The sequence below is a fragment of the Seriola lalandi genome, unplaced genomic scaffold (assembly GCF_002814215.2).
Source record: "Seriola lalandi dorsalis isolate HSWRI2012SDOR001 ecotype SW California unplaced genomic scaffold, Sedor1 jcf7180002054474, whole genome shotgun sequence".
Taxonomy (NCBI): Eukaryota; Metazoa; Chordata; class Actinopteri; order Carangiformes; family Carangidae; genus Seriola; species Seriola lalandi.
Window position 1 is genome coordinate 1,516,779 of NW_019525027.1, and position 20,078 is coordinate 1,536,856.

At 39.1% G+C, this 20,078-nt stretch overlaps 3 protein-coding genes across 3 annotated transcripts; all 3 read left to right on the plus strand.

Moving 5' to 3' along the window:
* Positions 1–5,105, plus strand: sec11a (SEC11 homolog A, signal peptidase complex subunit). Its single transcript, XM_023411909.2, has 6 exons — positions 1–176; positions 628–737; positions 2,053–2,202; positions 2,405–2,524; positions 4,375–4,432; positions 4,535–5,105. The coding sequence occupies exons 1-6, from the start codon at positions 126–128 to the stop codon at positions 4,583–4,585; spliced, it is 540 nt and encodes a 179-aa protein (XP_023267677.1). The 5' UTR covers positions 1–125; the 3' UTR covers positions 4,586–5,105.
* Positions 5,106–6,879: 1,774 nt separating this feature from the next.
* Positions 6,880–8,027, plus strand: nmbb (neuromedin Bb). Its single transcript, XM_023412019.2, has 3 exons — positions 6,880–7,246; positions 7,468–7,655; positions 7,760–8,027. The coding sequence occupies exons 1-3, from the start codon at positions 7,000–7,002 to the stop codon at positions 7,811–7,813; spliced, it is 489 nt and encodes a 162-aa protein (XP_023267787.1). The 5' UTR covers positions 6,880–6,999; the 3' UTR covers positions 7,814–8,027.
* A 6,953-nt stretch (positions 8,028–14,980) lies between these two features.
* Positions 14,981–19,519, plus strand: LOC111659107 (tetraspanin-3-like). The gene is made up of 7 exons (XM_023411924.2): positions 14,981–15,135; positions 16,131–16,322; positions 16,536–16,610; positions 16,878–16,979; positions 17,132–17,284; positions 17,459–17,542; positions 18,362–19,519. The coding sequence occupies exons 1-7, from the start codon at positions 15,073–15,075 to the stop codon at positions 18,452–18,454; spliced, it is 762 nt and encodes a 253-aa protein (XP_023267692.1). The 5' UTR covers positions 14,981–15,072; the 3' UTR covers positions 18,455–19,519.
* Positions 19,520–20,078: the final 559 nt, after the last annotated feature.

Sequence of the window (20,078 nt, forward strand, 5' to 3'; positions counted from 1 at the left end):
CCGGTTGAGCGCACCCGGAAGATTCGGATGCAAGTTTCGGTGCTCGACCGTGCATCCATATGCTCGTTACTTTAAACGTTTTAATGTGATTTGGGCACCTTTTCTACACTGTAGTATTTGCAACAATGTTGTCTTTAGACTTTCTTGACGATGTTCGTCGCATGAATAAGCGGCAGGTAGGTACCAGAGTATTAGTTTACTGTGAGGTAATGACTGGCTCTTTGTATTGTGAGGGAGCTCAGAGCTAACGTTAACTAGCCGCCGAGCGCTTTTTAACACTGCAGCCTCAATCTGTCACCTGTTAGCGACCTACAAAGTGTAACTGTTTATGCACACGTCTCTTCAAGAGGGTCTTCCTCATACTGCAGCATAAAGGCCATCTGAAAACCTTGTTAAAACAACTGATCTCAGTGTAGCTAGCTATTTTCCTCATTTTACTACACTAAGTGTGAGCTGAGGTCTAACGCCAGATCAGCAATCAGTGAATTTAATGTTATCTCATGCAAATCCAAGAGTTACTAAGTTGTTTTTGGGTCATTATATAGCTGAAATAATCTTAATGAAATAGTTTTATGTTTTTAATGGTTGTTATTGAAAGAAATGCAATTGTGTGCATTTTGTTTGCAGCTCTACTACCAGGTGCTGAACTTTGGTATGATTGTTTCCTCTGCGCTGATGATCTGGAAGGGGCTGATGGTTGTCACTGGCAGCGAGAGTCCTATTGTTGTTGTTCTCAGGTAAGTTACTCACATGTGGGGCTTTTGAGTCTTCTTCTACCTTAATTTGGCATTTCTGGCCTCTGCTGGTGAGAATCAGTGTTTTGAGAATTGTAGTTACTTCTCCTAATTAGAAGCAAAAAGCTGAACAGGGTGGTGAGTCCTGCATGGAAAAAGACATTTGGTAGAATGAACAGCAACCAAGAGTCATTTGATTGATGAATGCAAAAGGCAAGTTATGGCTTTTAATTGGATAGCTGTGAATATATAAACCACAGTGTACCACAACACACATCAGTAAAGAGAAGCTGCTGGGATATTCTTGTTTCTGATTTAAACAAAGTTAAATTAGATAACAACCCTGAAGAATTGCTTGTTTTGTACAAGCTCAGATGTCTGTTTGACTGTCCTCTGGGTAACATGACTCATCACACAGTCGTCACCATTTTACATACATACACCTATAAGTAAACCAGGACAGTTTTCCCAAGAGTGAAGAACAGAAAAGAATAAATATATTAAACACACATTTTCTCCTCAAGATCTTTGTGCCAGAAACAGTTATAATAGTACACAAGTGCATAAAATAGAAAAAAACATTTACACAATCACCTTCTCCTGAGTATTTAAACATGATTTGCTTTCAAAAACAAAGTTTTGTATAGCTGTGTGATAATTAATCTTCTCATGTGTTGCCGTTGTTACAATAGCATTTACAAATAGGAGCGACAGACTTGCGACAACAAGCTGTGATCAACAATTACTTATTTATTCCCTATATATCATACTGTTAGAATGAGGAAGAAGAGACTGCTGTTCACACAATGTTATGGCTTGTAACTCTCTGTAATTGTTTATTTTGCCAGATCTTTCAGTGAAGTCATTTTTCTGACTGAAATATGTTTTCAGTTTCCTCAAGTTGCATTTCCTTTAGTTTTTGAGTATTGCAAGCAATATTATGCCAGTTTAACCACGGGTAGGTACGGATTTCCAGGGATGTTCTGATGCGGTTGGTTTCGTTTTTTTTTTTTTTTTTTTCCTTAATTTGTCATTTCAAAAGTTGTTGTTAATGCCTCCTTGTAGCTTTGCAAACATCACAGTTTGCTACTGGACTGACTTTGTTTCCTATCTCTCAACTTAAATCTATTCCAAAACAATACAAACATTTAATTATTTTTCACCTCTTTAAAAGACTCTCTTCCATAAGTTGTGAATAACATCTGTAAAACAAAGGTTGTGATTGGAATGACACATTGTTAATCAAAGGTGGAAATGTTAAATATTTAAATGCTCTAAATGGTACTAACCAATTTTGCTTATGTGTATTTAATTTCAGTGGAAGTATGGAGCCAGCTTTCCACAGAGGAGACCTGCTGTTTCTGACCAACCGAGTAGAGGATCCTATCAGAGTCGGAGAGATCGTTGTCTTCAGGATAGAAGGCAGAGAGATCCCAATAGTACACAGAGTACTAAAGATCCATGAAAAGTACGAATGCACATCCTATACATGTGTATCAAACCTTAGAATGCCATTCATAACGATTTAACTATCAAATCAATCTAAAGATGTTTGGAAAAGCGTGTGTGATATTTCATGCTTCATGTATCCTCATCCAGACACAAGAGTTTTGAAAAAGTGGACATGGTGTACGTTTTGGTCTAAAATCATGCTTATACTTTGTCCATAGGGAAAATGGAGACATTAAGTTCTTGACCAAAGGGGACAACAATGCAGTGGATGACAGAGGACTGTACAAGCAGGGCCAACACTGGCTGGAGAAAAAAGATGTGGTGGGGCGAGCTAGGGGGTGAGTACTTTGTTTGGAAAAATGCATAATGGTACAGATATCTTATTAACATCTTTAATACAGGTAACTTATTTTGTTGTGTAGTAGAGGCCACAAATACATTTCTCAAAACTGGAGAGTTTCGATCTAGGGAAGCTTTGAAAGTCTAGCAGAGACAGTGTATTCAATTAAAATCTTCTTTATTTACAAGATGACACAATAAAAGCAACATTTCTATTTCTCTAATGGAATTGAATGGAAGCCATAGTTCTTTTGGCTGAAGGAAAACTGACAAGGTCATCTGCAATAAGCAGCAATTTCACATCTTCACAGTTTTGGCTTTAGGGATTATGGTTGGTCTATTATCCGTTGCTAGTTAATTTATACTGAACAAGGTATGACATAGGAAGTTCATCCCTTTAATCTGTACTTGTCCAGATGTTTGAGAGGGGCAGGGAGGACACTGAGCACTTAGGTTTATATTTGGGACCCTCAGATGTTCGTTCCTGAAATCAGGCTACCTTGTGTAGGACTGCAAGTAATAACTATTTTCATCACTGATTCATTAATCGGCCGATATCTTCTCTTCTTTTTTTTTGCTTGTTTTGTTTGACTTTAACCCAAATACATTAGGTTTATATGCCAACTGCTTAATGACGAATAAATAACTAATCAATATACATAGATCCTTGCCTCACATTGTGTCAAATAACCAGTGACAGACAGGTCAATGATGTTGTGAGCAAGAGCAGGGAAAGTCAACCCTTGAAGTATTACAAATCTCCTAGAGGTGTTTGGTCTAAAGTCCTGCCAGGAACTTGACACAATAGTTTCCTTCCCTCCAGAGAGGGCCATCTAAACAACAGACAAGGGAGGGACAGAAAAAGGGCGGGAAAGAGAGGACTCGGCCTCAGAAGATGAATTCTGCTCATCCAGTCAACTTTGTCTTTGGATTTATTGTGATGCCACGACAGCCTGCAGCAAAAACACAAGAGGTCTGCACTGAAGATGGAAGCAGAGACAGCTGTGTCAACGTCTGTGTCTACTGACACACAGAGATGAATGAAGCACATCTGTCCTGTGTCTCTGCTTCCATCTGAAGTAGACCATGGGCCTGACCCAGGGAAGTGGATCTGAACAAACAGATCCTCCTTCAAATACCTGAGGTAGAGCTAAATCGGCTCATGGCTGAGAAGGAAGAGAAGATATACCTGCTGGAAGTAGAACACAGAGTGACGAGGAACAACAGAGAGAAAAATGTAGGGATCAACCAAATCAGATGAAGGAGGTTCAGAGAAAAGCAACTGAGCAATCTGAGGGGGACCCAGCCTTGCACTACCTCCCAAAGTGATATCCCTCCCCTACTCCAAAGCCCTATGTCATCTTTCCTCTCTCTCTCTCTCGCTCTCTCTCTCTCTCCCTCCCTCCTTACCCTCCCTAACCTCATTATCTCTCCTTATTCTCTCTAAAAAACCTCAGGGCCAAATGGTGGCTCATTCACAGAAAGAGGAAGCCATTAAAACAGGAAATTGCAACTTCTTCTTTCTGTGAGTTTGCACCTTCTCCACGTGTCTGAGTAGGTCTACTCAAAGGTTCTCCGGTTTCCATCCACACTCCACAGATAACCCTTACCCTAACCAAAAAGTGTAATTTTACAAGCCTTCATTTTACCTTTTCACACAGAGGACACACTATTCTTCAGTAATTTAAGGTTTAGCAGCTACTTTCCGATTCAGAGGATATGGACATAGAAGGATGAGGGGCAGCTTCCAAGTGGCTTAGATTCTCCTGTATGGTTTGATCAGTTACAAACTGACATATGTTATGTATCAATAACATTGTTTGACAGTGAATATTTATGTCATCTCCAGGTTTGTTCCATACATTGGAATTGTCACCATTCTCATGAACGATTACCCCAAGTTCAAAGTAAGTTTGTCGACCCTTGTCTCAATTGACAAGATTCGCTTGGCTCTCAAGCATTAAAGTTTCTGGTGTATTTCTGATTCCTCACGTGTTTTCACTCCGCAGTATGCTGTCCTCTTCATGCTGGGTCTCTTTGTGTTGGTCCATCGGGAGTGAGGTTCCCAGACTTCAGGACTCAAGAAGGATAAACTACGTCCAGGAAACCTCAATCATGCCTTTCAAAACAGAATTAAGTTAGACTTTGTCAAACCCAACTGGCTTTTTTGTACCATTTGTTTGAACATTTTGTAGAAATGTGGATAGGGTGTTTACATTTGAAAAATCCAAGCTTTAAAAATATTTTTGTGAGGGAACTAGGCTAGATTTAGATTGAAGTTGATCTTTATTTGTAATCCTCAGAATGTGAAACAGCATTCTTAAAGATAAATTAAGTCTTGTTTCTTTCCTGTTGAACCATTGTGTTTGGAAAAAAAAAATATGTGAAGTATTTTATGAGAACTAAATATGAATGATATTAAATATTAAATCTGGTTACCTTCCACTATGGACTATTTCAACTAGTTTTCTCAGTTTCTCTTGGCCCCAATTCAAGAGTCAGAGGATGTCGTACCCTCTCTTTTCCCAATGTGATAGAGCAGTTGTGATCTGGAAATATAGAGCATGTGTCAAAAATTGACTGCTTATTGTGGCAACATCTTTTTTTATTATTATTAATAATACACAGAATCAAAATCACTCACATGAAAGTAGTTATGTCTTCTGTCCAGTATTTGTAGCTACAAGTGATGAGTAATGTCTTTTTTTAACATTTGTTTTGTGTCGAAAGAGGAAGCTACATAAAATGAACCTGCAGGACTGTATTGGTTAATGTGAAGAAAATAGTTTTTTTTATTTTTTTTTTTTCATTTTTAAAATGACAATCCAAATATTCTGTGAAACCAACCACATTCAGATCAGGGTTAACTTGCAGAGCTGTGCCAGAAATCAATTGTTGCACACACCTTGTCTTGTAAATGAAATAATGTAATGGCTTTTTGATAACTTTCTCATGTAAAGGTCACTGGAGTGGGCCACAGGCTCTGCCTCATTGCAAGTGGTGTGAGCTTTTCATGAGTACAGACATGCTGAGCATTAACCTTGTTGTTTACATGATGTTGAGCACACTGTAGTGTTCTCGCAATCAAGGTGAATCCTACTGAAGCTGACCAACACCAGCATGTAATCATACAGTACTAGGGATTGACATATAATTTTAATATGGATCCACTTGAAACTATTGAGGCACTTGAACTCTGACTGAGATTGATTGCGTTTGGTTGCAGGTTTTTGTTAGACCTGAAAGACCTTGCCTGTGTTGCCAGTTCAGTGGGGCTTTTTACCGCTTTCATTTTCAGCGGTACCTCACAAAAAATCACAATGTGCTGCATGGTCAAACTTCATTTAGTCTCAAGTGATTATGGCCTAAAATTAATCGCACGCTTTGATCTGTAAATCAGTTGGTTTGAGCCTAAGATGCAAATATCCATCCCATCTTTGAGGGAAAATGCAGTGTTTCATAAAACCACGGCTGTCACTGTTCACCTAATCTGTGAACATGGTGAGAGTGAAGCCATGATGGTCAGACTCTCTTAATTAGACTGACATTCAGTCGTGCAGAATGCTTGAAATCACAAGTATGTGTGTGTGTGTGTGTGAATGCCAAAGGTTGTGAAAAGAGCAAGACACAAGCTGCAGCTCCTCTATAAACTTGCAACTTTAGCACCCTGAAGTGACACAGAGGCCGTCTGTCTTATCAGCTCTAAATTAGCAGCGAGAATCAGCAGGTTCTTGTCCTCAGAGGACTGATGGTGATCACAGCGGCATGCTGCAACCGGCCAAATGTCACGTTGCTCATTGTAAGGGGCCAGGCCTGGCCGTGAGAGACGGAGGGGTGGGGGGTGGCCAGGAAATGACTGCATGTGTTGCTCTGGAGAGAGAAAGATTCACCTGTGCCATTTCGTGGATCAGATCTCACAATTTACACCAACGATGCACAGCCTCAAAAAAAATATTCTATCTACAGTCAATGATGTTTGCCAGTTTATGGAGCTTTTGTTAAGAGCTGTGACATGTATGTTGTGGCATATTTTATCGGTTTAGTATGAACTGTAAGAGCATTTGAGGAGCATTTCTTTAAATACATATAGTACAGTAACTATACTGCTGTTTGTGCAGGGTCCCTCCATCCATATGACGTAGGCTACTTGTGCCCAAAAAATTCTGAAAATCTTTTCAGCCTCTGACAAAAGGGAACTTAAATAAAATCTGAATTACTCCATCCCACCAGTGAATAAAATATTTGCGTTTTGGTATGCTGATGCTAATCTAGTTTTTCAGCAAGCATTCACATCTGCCCTGAGCTCGAGGATGAATCGTGTGGTGCGTAAAAGACGCACGGCCACAGAGGCGGTCTCGTCAGGCTTTGGCAATGAGTCAACCAGCTGCATTTCAATTTATGCAGCAGGCTGAATAAAAATTACACGCAACGTAAAGAGAGCCCACCCAGAGAAAGGAGAGCCTATAAAAGCAGGATGCGTCTGAGCAATCCAGAGCCAACAGGAGACGCTTTGGAAACTTGCTCCCTGAAGAACAGTTCGCCACTCCGCGCAGAGATGAGAGGGTTTACGCTGAATAATGTTTGCCAGTGTGGCTTATTTACTTATCTTGTCTTATTTTCCTTTGTGTCTTTTACCACTGCAGTCAGTTTCGACCTGACTGAGCTTAGGAATAAAGTTGCAAAAATTAAAGTGAATCCAAGAGGCAATCTTTGGGCTACAGGTAAGACTCATCTTTTAATCTAAAAGAAAATCTTATATTTCAAATGTTATAGCCTACATGTTTAAATATAAAGTAAATTAATATTTACATGATGACACTGACTTTGCTTGGAACGATGTTGATGTGTTGACTGCGCCATGTCACTAAAAGGGAGGTTTTCTCTCCTCCAGATTTCACCTAATTTAAGGCAACATTAAAGAGTGTTTTCTCTGACTTGGCAGGACACTTCATGGGAAAGAAGAGTGTGATGGATACGCCCCTGTTGCCTTCAGCGGATGGACAGGGTGTCGATGCGCTGGAAGTCACCCTCCCTGGGGAGCAGAGCGCCCTCGGGGAGCTTTTCCAAGAGTTTCTGCGGGTGGCGTTGCAAGCGCAGGTAGATCCACAAGAGAGCCGCTCGAAAAATCAGGTAAGTACCACTTATGTCCAAACGCTTTGATTGTGTTTTCACACAAATATGCCTGAAATGATGACCCTGTGTCTTAATGTGATGTCATGGACTCTGCGTTTCAGGAGGGGGACTTGTTGATGAAGATTTTAGAAAGCTACATCCAAAGCAGAAAGTGATAGAAGATGAAACTCTGGCATGAACACGGATCCGAGGTCACCTGACCTGATGGGTTAAAATAAATGAATTAGACACAGAGAACATGTGTCCTGCTCATCATGATTGTAATTTACTCTAACTGTCATTTTTTTCAATTTATTTTGATGACGATATTTCACATTGTCCTGTCGTTTAAAAATATTTCTATTAAATAAAATTAGGCCATCATTTGCACTGATGTGACTTTGATCTGGGGGATTTAAATTACAGAAAACGTTTCGGTTTATTCAAGTTCGAGTTACCATCAGCACACAGCACTGTTTCACTGATCACTTCACTGTGGCTCCACCACTGGGCTTCTTCTACTTGTTTCCGTGCATGACAATGGACTTACACTGGAAAATGCCGGAGTAAGATGGATCACTGTTCACTTAAAATATCGTGACCGCGCCGCATCTAGTCAACTTCATCTCAGAGACTTTACAGTATAAAAACCTTAATTCTGAGTCGTTGTCGCCCCCCCCCCCCCCCCCCCCGTTTTTCTCCAGGGATCTATACACGACCTTCACAGCCCTCATTCACAGGCCCAACACTAACAATCACCTTACTGTTCGTGATTGTTTCGTTTCTGTGCCAAAAGCATGTCCAAAATAACACTTATATAAATACGCATGTGGGCAGCTTATATAAATCACATTGTCTGGCTTCCTGAATGTTTCGACATGAAATCGATATTGTCTTTTGTACTTGTCCTTTGCGTAAAGGGATGATCTGTTCTCTCGATCAATAGTCGTGAAGTGAGATGGACCCAGCTACATTGCCCAAGGCTAATCTGTGGTGTTATAAACGGGTAGGCTACAGCTATTTCAATTTATCTCCCACAGTTACCTCTTCTATTGCCTCATGTCATTTTTTAAGGTGTCGATGTGAAAAGTAGTGACTGAGCTGAGAAAGTACTTAGTAAACTATAATCCACTTTTCAGGTGAGAGGGATGGGAGTTGTGTCTACATACCTGGCTGACTTCACAATTATGGCCCAATAAGTGACACATATATATATAAAAAAAGGATCTGAATAAAGAATACCTGCAATAAATCATAACTTCCTGCATCTTATAATGTTCAGTTTCTGTTGAAACTGTTTTAGAGAGGTGTTGAATTTTATCTTCATTCTGGTGAATGAATGTTGGTGGTGCTGTTGAATTTTTTTGTGTTATGCTGAGAGGTGTTCCTAATATTTTGTCAACTCTTATTGTTATAAATGAGGTCCTCACATTCCTCCAAGTTGATAACTTCATACTGAATTCATTAATTCTAGGTGTAGGCACTGAAGATTTAGTGTTGGCTCTCAAATCATTTGCAACAGACCAAAAAGTGGAATTATTATGTCTTTTTCTCTGAGTTTCTCAGCATGTGACAGGCAGAAAATCATTTTCCCCCTTCATAATCACACATTTTAACCTATGGTTATTTTGTCAAACAACAGCCTCAAGAATGTGGGACTTTCAGGTGCAGAACATTGTACATAAGTAGGTTAGTGGGCTAGAAAACTGGTTACAATTGAACAATAAGCTTGGTCAACAGGTTACAGTAAATTTAAGTCTCTAAAAAAAAAAGCATTCAAACTTACATTTCAAACTGATGAGAAACTTACAAGCATATTCTGGAAGGATCCTTTCGGTTCTTTTTCGTTAAAAGTGCAAACTACTGGTTTACCATGGTCTTTGCTAAAATTCAGGACATTGTGTTATACAGTAAGCCTTAGCATTTTGTTGTTGCTGTGGCACAGATAAGCAAGATGGATGTGCCGGCCTGTATTTGAATGCTTCAACCACAAATCTGAGATGTCTACATGATTTACTGTTGCACAGTGCAGTTCAGTGTGTTGATGATTATCAGTTTCTGTGTGTGTGTGTGTGTGTGTGTGCGTGTGTGTGTGTATGTCTGTGAAAGAGTGGCTCGGCCCTCTCATGACTTAAAATTGCAGATCCAAACATGCTGCAAAGTGTTAACTGTCTAGGAAAGTGATGTTTCCACACAATTTGGGCGTGCATAGATCTCCCATGGCGTGCATCATGCTTCCTCCCTCCTGGGGGAATGAGAGATTTCAATTTAGCATCTCTGTTCTCTGCATCAGCTTTGTATTTGCTCTATGCCTCATGTCAATGCTTTTTTGCCTTATATGTTCAGATTGATGTATTAATCCCTCTGTCTGTCACCCCACACAGACGAACAGCTCTGTTTCTTTAAAGTCACAGGAGAGTCGATGCTTGCCAAACACAAAATCTATTTAAAATCTAACTTCCAGGAAAAGAAATTGTTACTCCTGCACAGATGTGATTTCATTAAAATCTTTTCACTTTTGATGGAGTGAATCCAGGTAATAGCCTCATAATTTATTAATTCAGCCCGAATAAATCTGTATCAGTAGGACAGGAGGGGATGGAGCTAAAAACGAGTAAGAGAAGAATCTTTGAGACAAATGAGGTTTGAATTGTACAAAGGTTAATATAAAGAAAGATGCCCTTAATATTTTTCATATTCACTGTACATTGAATTGTATCTAACAATCACCCAAGCTTAGGGAATACCCAGACTTTGGTTTTTACTATACAGATGGTCATCAAAGAGGACACTATATTCTCTGTTGTGATGTGATTTAAATCATTCAAATGAAAAGCTAATGTGGCATTAATTAAAACTCTATATGCTACTGGAAAATGTGTGTAGTTCAGCTGTGTTGTGTATACTACAGTGTAACCTTACGGCTCCTAAATAAGAAAAGATCATAAAGTAAATATTGATCAACTTGTGGAATCAGTTACACCAAATGCTGGGGCTAATTAAAAGCAGATACAATTATCAGTAACTGCTGATGTCCTCATCTTGAAGAGGTTAATGTGACCTTTAATGCTAATCTTTTTTACTTATCTTTATATCGGACAGACTACTAGAAAGATTAGCCAACTGGCATTTTGATGGCTGCATGGTCATGCATGCAAACCATGCTGTGTTATCCTAAACTGCTGCTGTGACAAATTCATTTCTTCATGTGTTAATGAACAGAAAGGTGATTTACTGTGTTCCATTTGTTTCTATAAGAGTGTTTCTTGGACAGTTTTGTTATTCAGTAATTAAAGCTTTGGTTGTAAATGGGTTTCACATGTCATGTGAGGGCATTTTAATTTGAATGAACATAACAGACAGCAGGGCATCACTCTATTTACCATATAAATGATGATATCCCCACTAGGCAACTCAATGTGCATTCATGCACAAATGATTCATGATAATTTATCATTTTTGTTGCTACATTAAACTGTGACCATCTCCAGTCCCCAGTATGGAGCCTGATCTCACTGGAAATCTGCACTCACTTATATGAAAATTAATTAAATGTTTTGTTAAAAAAAAAATAAAAAAAAAATAGTGCATTTCTGCAGCAGCCACTTTGGAATCTATAGAAAATAATATCAAAATATTGACAATAAAATGAAACAATAATAATTCCAAACACAGCTGAGTGCAGTTTGCAGCTGAAAACCTACCCAGGTGACCTGTGTTTGGCCTCATTACTGTTGCAAGCACATAAAAGGGGATGGCTTCTGAATGGTTTTTTTTCGAAATATGGATCATAGAGGACAGGTTGGTGGAGAGAGAAGAGTGGCAGGGAGAGGGAGAAGAGGAAGGAGAGGAAGACCAAGAGCTGTGGTCTCTGATGAGATAAGGGCCACAGTTTTGTGTTTTAAATCACTGTATATAGGATTCAAAGGTGGCTTCCTACAGGAGGGAGAGGCCGAATTTTTTCGGATGTCCAGGAAACTGCTCTCATTCATATGGTCATTACAAACAATGCCATAAAACTGAGAGAAATTCGGGACAGAGTGCTGGCAGACAATGTTACTTTTGCCAATGTGAACACGTTCAGCACAACAACAATTGCCAGAGTCCTTGGAAAACATAAAATAAGGATGAAGCAGTTGTACACAGTACCATTTGAAAGAAATGGAGAATGTGTGAAAGAACTCCGTTATCAATATGTCCAGGTAAGATGTCTGTTCAATAACCAAACAGAATACATATATAGCTATGCAAAATGTGTTGTACTAAAACTGTGGATTTACTTTATTTTAGACGGTAATGGAGATGGAGGCCAGACCAACTCCACATATATTCATCTTTGTGGATGAAGCCGGATTCAACCTGGCAAAAACACGGCGCAGAGGAAGAAACGTCATTGGGCAGCGGGCAACTGTGGATGTCCCAGGCCGGAGAGGAGAAAACATTACAATGTGTGCAGCCCTCTCCGATGATGGTTTGCTTTTGTACAAACCTCTCATCGGTCCCTACAATACAGAGAGGCTAATTTCTTTCTTGGATGACCTCCATAATCAACTTTTGCCAGTAGGGGAGAGAGGTCAAAGGGCAAGTGACACAACATTTGTTGTTGTGTGGGATAATGTGGCGTTCCACCACTCTGCTGCAGTCCCTGACTGGTTTGCTGCACATCCCAGGATGTCCTTTTCTTGCCTCCATACTCGCCCTTCCTGAACCCCATAGAAGAGTTTTTCTCCGCTTGGAGCTTGAAGGTTTATGACCACTCTGCACATAACCAGCTGTCCTTGCTGGACGCCATGAATGCAGGGTGTGGAGGTATTTCTCCTGAAGCCTGCCAGTGTTGATCAGTCATTCTAAAAGATTCTTCCCAAGGTGCATTGCCAGAGAAGACATAAGATGTGATGTTGACAATAACGTGGCCAAATGCAGAAGGGAGGGAGTTAGATTTACAGTACTTCATGTTATACATGAAGTACTGTAAATCACTGTGCAAAGATATACAAAACATAAATGTAATTGAAGCAAATTGCTGATTCATTCTTGTTACAATACACAATAATTTAGTACACTCAATAAAGTGCAAAGATCTTATTCTATAATAAAATACTGATTTATCTGAAAAAAAAATCATTCAAACTTTAAAGATAAAATGTATTTTATGTAATGCTCTCTGTCGTTAGTATCTTGTAGTTCAGTGTGCTAAGAGTGACAGTGTTTGCTTCCTGTGTGAGACTTGTTTGTAATGCAGACTGTGTGAAGAGTTTTGAAAAAGTAGTTTCAGTATTGACCAATGCTTGTTAGCAATTAAGAAAAAAACTGTAGGTGTTTTTTTTTTTGGTACAATTGAAGTCATCACATTGAGAGAAACAAAAAAACGACAGACTCCTTGTATGTGTTCCCATGCTTCGACAACAAACCTGATTCTGTTGTCGCCATGATAGTAGACAATGCTCCAAAAATATGGATGTTAATGCAAAGAAGCTACAAATTCTACAGTCACCACAGTTTGAAGGTGGGCACCAAGATTACAGCCACCAACTCAGTATCTGACCAAATGTGAAATATGGTCACAATCTTCCTTGTGTTCCTGAGTCACAATTAAGTTGACCTTTGACCTTTTAGATGTAAAATGTCATCAGTTCATGATTTTATCCTATTAGACATTTGTGTGAAGTTTTGTCATAATTAGCGAATTAATTTTTGAGTTATGGCCAAATATGTGTTTACAGTGACAGGTTACAGTGATGTTGACCTTTGACCTTTGCCCACCAAAATTGAATCACTTCATCCCTGAACCCAAGTGAATGTTGGCACCAAATTTGAAGAAATTCCCTTGAGACCTTCCGGAGTTGTTCCATTCACAAGAATGGTACGAACGTAAGGACAACCTGAAAATATAACATAAAGTAAGTGAAGCCGTACTTTACTTAACCAAGGTGATATATTAAAACATTAACCATCACTTTTCATATTGTATGGTGTGAAAATCTATGATTGCTGTAGGTTGTGTTCAAACCTTAACACAGCCACAGACATCTTCAGTGGAAGGCAATTTGTCACATGACCTAAAGTCACAGGCATATGTCTCTGCCTGTGGAGCTCTTGGTATCCTGTCTGTCTGTTTCTCTACATATCTGCTTGTTTCTTTGTTTTATATTGTCCTGCTTTGATAATGACTCACATTATAGCCATGGGGGTGGCTTGATGCATAATTCACACAGTGGATGTATGTTGTGTCAACAGAGGTGGCCTCAGTATCTGCTTGAATGTGTAAGTTCCCTTTTTGTTTCAGTCTGAACACCAAAAGCAGACAGAGACAAATGTGACAAGTTTTAACTCAATAAAATCAACGCTTTAAGCATGAGTCCAAGTCATTATTGATTCAGTGCCCCAAAGGTACTCATTTTCAATTGAGTAATCTATCTTGCCCTCATAGGAGACGCACAGGTCTCATAGGTTTTTAAATAAGACAGACAGGGCATATTAAATGTGTCTCTTGCATTCATTCATTTTCGCCAAAGGACTGTGTGGGTGCAGTGTGTGTGTTATTATTCATTCAGGCCTGAGACTGAACATCTGAAAAATGTATGTCGTCAGCATAAGGATTATCATATGGTTGTAGGGTGGTATGCCCCTCACAAATTTTATGCCAGTATAAAACTAGCAATCACACACTGCCACCCCTGGCATAAAACCCTTTACTACACTTTGAGGACATCAATTCTGCCCGTCAGTGTTTTTTTTATTTTTTTTATTGGGCTTATATTATGTGTTCAGAAGAGGGGTGCCATATTTGCAGACAAAATAACCACTCTGTCAGCATCCCACCTGAGCTGCTGTAGTCTTAAATATGTAAATGCATATCCAGTTGCAAATGCTCAGATAAAGTTTATCTTTTTCCAGAAACACACAACTACAAAACAGTCAGACTAGAGCAGATGAATTACAAATGCACCTGTTCATCTATTGTTGCTTTTGATCAAACTCTTGTTTTTGCTTATGACACATTACATCATACTACGCTGATTTAAGTTAATTTTGTGGTGCACAAGTTAATAACATCTTAAGGCCTCATATTAAATTGTTATGTGCAGGATGATTATATGACGTGCTGTGTAAAAACGAGTGTGATGTAGTGATTGATACTTATAAATACTAAGAACTAACATACAATTTAATATTAAATGCACAAGTTGCATTGTGTATGATACAGTGCTACAGGGATCAATGTTCAAATATCCTCCATCAGACTGTTTGTTTTGAATGATGATGTCATCTGAGCACGTGACCGTTGCCTTTTGATTTCATTGGTGGAGCCCAGAAGAATCTGCACAGTGGGGCAGGACCACCGAAGCCATTTTATTATTATAACAGTCAAGGTGCAGGTGCATCAATATTTTTTTTCTTTGCTCACAGTTTTAATTTTGATGCTCAAGATACAATGGGACAGTGTGGAATTACGTCGTCCAAAACCGTCTTGGTTTTTCTCAATCTCATATTTTGGGTAAGAAAACGACAGATGTTTGAACAATGTGCAGCATCCCAGTGAGGCCAGGGATGGAGAGCGTTAGCAAGCTAGCAAACTGCGCCAGAGATGCGCTGCGGGTTGCGCTCCGACGATAGACGAACAGCAGTTTGAGCCGGGATATTCACCGACACGGTGTCCCGTTTGCACTCACTGCGAGGTGCACTAAATGGAGAAACAATAATGTGACGGGAGCCAGCTGCAGTGTCTCGATAGCTACCGCCCACGAGTTGTAGCTATGACGTTATGCGGCAGCTGCCAGGTACTGTAGCGTCTGCTGAGTGAACCTGCAGTGCTACATGAAACCACACTGCATCATTATAGTAACAGACTAGCGCGATTGGATTAAATATACACACGTAATAAGAAAACAGAAACTATAACCTGAGCTCTGAAGGGTTTCGCTTAAAAAGAGTGTCTCAGGATGTGAATGATGTAGAGATAACAAGTTCACACTGCACCTGTCTTTCAAATCTGTTATATCTCTCTGAGCCTAAACTGCTATTCTCCACATGTAAATGTTTTAATATTTATATGATTGGTCTTTTTTTAGCCTAAATATTTGCTTATTTTGTCTTTTTGTCTGGATTTCGAATTTATTGACATGACCATAATATATACAGTATTGCCAAAGCAGGTTGTGCAAGGTTTGCAATGCAAGTAATTCTGAATACAAGGATAAAAATAAGACAAAAAAGCTTTACAAAACCCAGCTCTACACAACACTATACTATGTACAGTACCTCTATATGCACTGTAATATACATACAATGCACTACCCAGCTGAATTACTGCACTGCACAGTATATCATAATGAAACAAAAACAAATGATCAATCATTAACAACTAGAAAAAGAATATTCATTATGAGACATAGTTTAACAACTGAATGTAATAGGGTTGTGTGATCCATAGGAGGACTGAAGGACGTCCTTCTCTCTGTGTGACTCCTGTTTCTCTGGTTTTATATGCAGGCTGCAGCTGGGATTTTATGCTACATCGGAGCCTATGTGTTTATCACATATGATGACTACGACCACTTCTTTGAAGATGTGTACACTTTGATTCCCGCTGTCATAATAATAGCTGTCGGGACTCTTCTCTTCATCATCGGCCTGATTGGTTGCTGTGCAACAATACGTGAAAGCTCCTGTGGTCTGGCGACTGTGAGTGTGCTCTACTTTGACTTGCAAGCTTACAATGAGCTGAATGCTGTGGTGGACATGCAACATGTCTGTTACTCAAGGAAGACACACAGTAACATGAGACTGGGGATAAATATTTATTTAAGTGGGATGAAAAATCATGAGCAATGCATTTTACTTCTGACTTACCTTACTAATGGGTCTCTGAACAATGTGTCTTTGTTGTCATTTCAGTTTGCTGCCATTCTCCTGCTGGTATTTGTAACAGAGTGTGTGGTGGTGGTGCTGGGCTACATATACAGGGCAAAGGTAAACACTGCCTAACTGGCCTGTGTTTTAAAATGGATCTAAAATCAGACTTCCAACATTTTGGCCCACGATTGAAAAAGCTGAACATTCCTTTATTTTATACAATATATGTTTTATACATAACATTTATTGTTGCATTCAGTATTGTGTATAACAAATAATAAACAAATGATAATGTTGACCTATGTTGTTAATTAGACTTATAATAATGTGAAAAACTGTTCCTTAGAGATATATATGAAAATTGCAGCTATGTATTTGTTTCAGGTAGAAGATGAGGTGAATCACTCCATCCAGAAAGTTTACAACGAGTACAACGGCACCAACACTGACGCTCCCAGTCGCGCTATTGACTATGTGCAGAGGCAGGTGAGGGGAAAGAGTCCACTGTGTCAAATCTTTTTCTTTTGCCAGCTAAAAATTGAATAGTTTTAATGAACTCACATGACATTTTTATGCCTTTTCACGTGTATATTGTTTTTAACAAGATTTCCCTCACCACCTTTCTCTGTTCCTGTCAGCTTCACTGCTGTGGCATTCACAACTACTCTGACTGGAGGAACACTCGCTGGTTTAAAGAATCCAAGAACAACAGTGTGCCAGTCAGCTGCTGTCAGCCGAACATCAGCAACTGCACTGGCACTCTCACTCGACCAGCAGATCTCTACCAAGAGGTAAACACAAAATGCTTGAATGAAGGAGTACATCAGCTAAAACCTCAGTGACATTTGATTTACAGATGAACATTTTGTTTAAACGGACTTAACATTTGAAAGATTCTCTGGCATTATTGCTTGTGCATTTGTCATAGATGTGAAACTCTTTTCATTTTTTATTTTCTATCTCAGGGTTGTGAAGCTCTTGTTGTGAAGAAGTTAAAGGAGATCATGATGTACGTCATATGGGCTGCATTAACTTTTGCATCTATACAGGTAAGGGGGACAAGAAATAATAGAGATGAATAGTAGATGTATAGAAATCTGTCTAGTTGTCTGACTGTTTATGTCAGAGATTTTTCTCAAATTATGTTATGCTATAATCTAAATCAAGGATTGTAATTTTTGAAAAAAGATTTGACAGTAATCCTAAATCTAAGAGCTAAAGCCTCTTTGAGTACTTAACACAGCAATCTTCTGCCTTACTGCAAAAAACACATTTAAGATTTGTTATTACAGGACTGTTTCAAAATCAAGTCAAAATCATGTTAATTGGGAACATAATTACAGCTGCGGCATTCTCTGTCAGCAGAAAACTGAGCTGACAACAGCTCTGACCTAATTCAGTCAAAGGATTTGTGGTGTGTTTAACAGCTCAGCATGGCTGCTGCTGACCAGGAAACCCTTGCTCCCAAAGTAGTGACAAAGACAGCATGGCCAATCACTTTCTATTACATTCAAACATACGCATTATAAAATAGCATGCATTCTGAATGTGTGAAAAGATTCAGCTTCTTGGTTTAAGAGCATTTGCTTATACAGCGTGATTTTCCATTGTAGCACAGGGACAAAAAGCAATTATTCCAGGAGAGCAGGATCCTTGTTATCAACTGCAGTGCTGAATATAAATTTACAATACAGCAAATGTTCAGTAGTTTCTCCCAACACCCATTAAATTAGAAAAGAACTGATCATGAGCTCTTGCTGTTTGATTACACTCGTGCCTCTCTTTGTCATTCGCCTTCCATGCTTGCAAAAGGGCAGAATTACTTCAATAATAGCTTTTCTTTTCATTCCTGCGCTGTGTGTCTGCAGATGCTGGGAATGCTCTGTGCCTGCGTGGTGCTGTGCAGGAGGAGTCATGACCCAGCGTACGAGCTGCTGGTCACAACCAACAGCTATGCATGAAGGACGCAGCCAGTCAGCGAAGCACTCAGAAAATCAAAAGGAGCGTCACCGGACATGTTCACAGTAGATTTCAGCTGTAGTTATATAAGCTCAAGCACACCTTGCACAATTCATGATAAAGTAGCGAACACTGATGACGTGGTGTGGGTGGGCGGGGGCTTCAAGGCGAAACCAGTTATTTATTGACATGCATTGTAAGTTACTGTTACTTTATATGTTTGTTTTTTTTCCCTTATAAATACTTATAAAAGCCAAAGTTGTATATGGCTAATTGACATTTGTGATATTGATGCTGATTTCTTTTTTTCTTTTAATTGTGGCTTCATATTTGAGCTCGTTCCCAGTGAGGATGATGATGAGAATTAACTTGGAGCTTCTGTGTGAGATTGTGATTGGGAATGTGGCATGGAATGTAATTCCTTGCAGGCTAGTTTGCACTATGGCTGCAGCTCTGGAGATATTTCATGGTTGTTAAAATGCAAGGTCTATGCTAAAAAGAACATGTACACTATTCGTAATATGTTGGCTTTGACCAGACTTTGTGAAAATGGAAAAACTTTTTTACCATAGAAAGAACAGATTCAGTGTTTTTAACTTCAGATTTATGTTTGTGAAGCACCTCTGCGTTTCTTCTCTTAAACCATGTTTGGTAGAAAGAGTTCTTCATATTCACAAATATCCAGATTGTGAATGATGTACATTCTGTTTTGGTGTGGATGTTCTCTTAATCTGGCTTCACTAGTGAGGCATCGCCCATATAGAAATTGTGAATCAACCTTTTAGTCTCCAGTGCTATTAGTTGGAGTATTATCAGTGTTACCTGAAGACTTGTGTTTGTGTAGATTCAGTTTGAATTCTTTCTGTTTAGTTTGCTAGTTATAAACCTGCTATAAAGAAGTATGACCTGTTATTTTATACATTTTTTTTGTGAAACTGGCCTCTGTTTAAATATTTTTGAGCTGTTAAGTTGACCCCTAGATATTAAGCTAGTGCTCAAAACACGACAAACAAAATTGTGTATAGAGTGGAGAACAGGCCGGGGACAAATAAACTCATACATTTTAACTTGTCTCTTTCATTGCCTTTTTATTCACATGGTTTTATATGAAAGTAAATATGTTACCAATTAAATGATACATACAGAGGTAATGATTTGATTTTTCATCAGGCACATGAAGAATATGAATATAGTTAAACAAGTCGATGTGCCACCATTCAACAGATCATCATCACAGTCTTATCGTTTCCTCAGTTATATAAACTTCATTTTTTTGTATTCTGATCTCCATGGTAACTGATGATCTTCCCAGGGGTCACTGAAAATACCTTATAGACAGTAGACATAATTACATACACAACATGACCCTCTATATTCCGCAGCTCACAAACAGACACACAAAAATACCGGACAGAACCTGAGAGACAAAACCAAACCAGCACAGTCCATTGCTGGATCATCCTTACACACACCGTAAAATTTGTGCTGCAGATACTTAGGATCTCTTGAAGAGATGGGTTTATCTAATAGGAATTCCTCAAATGCACTGCTCTATTTTCTTACCAACTGGAGATAATTTATCAGTTATTTCTGTCATGTTAAGTACAATAACCTGCATTGTTGTCA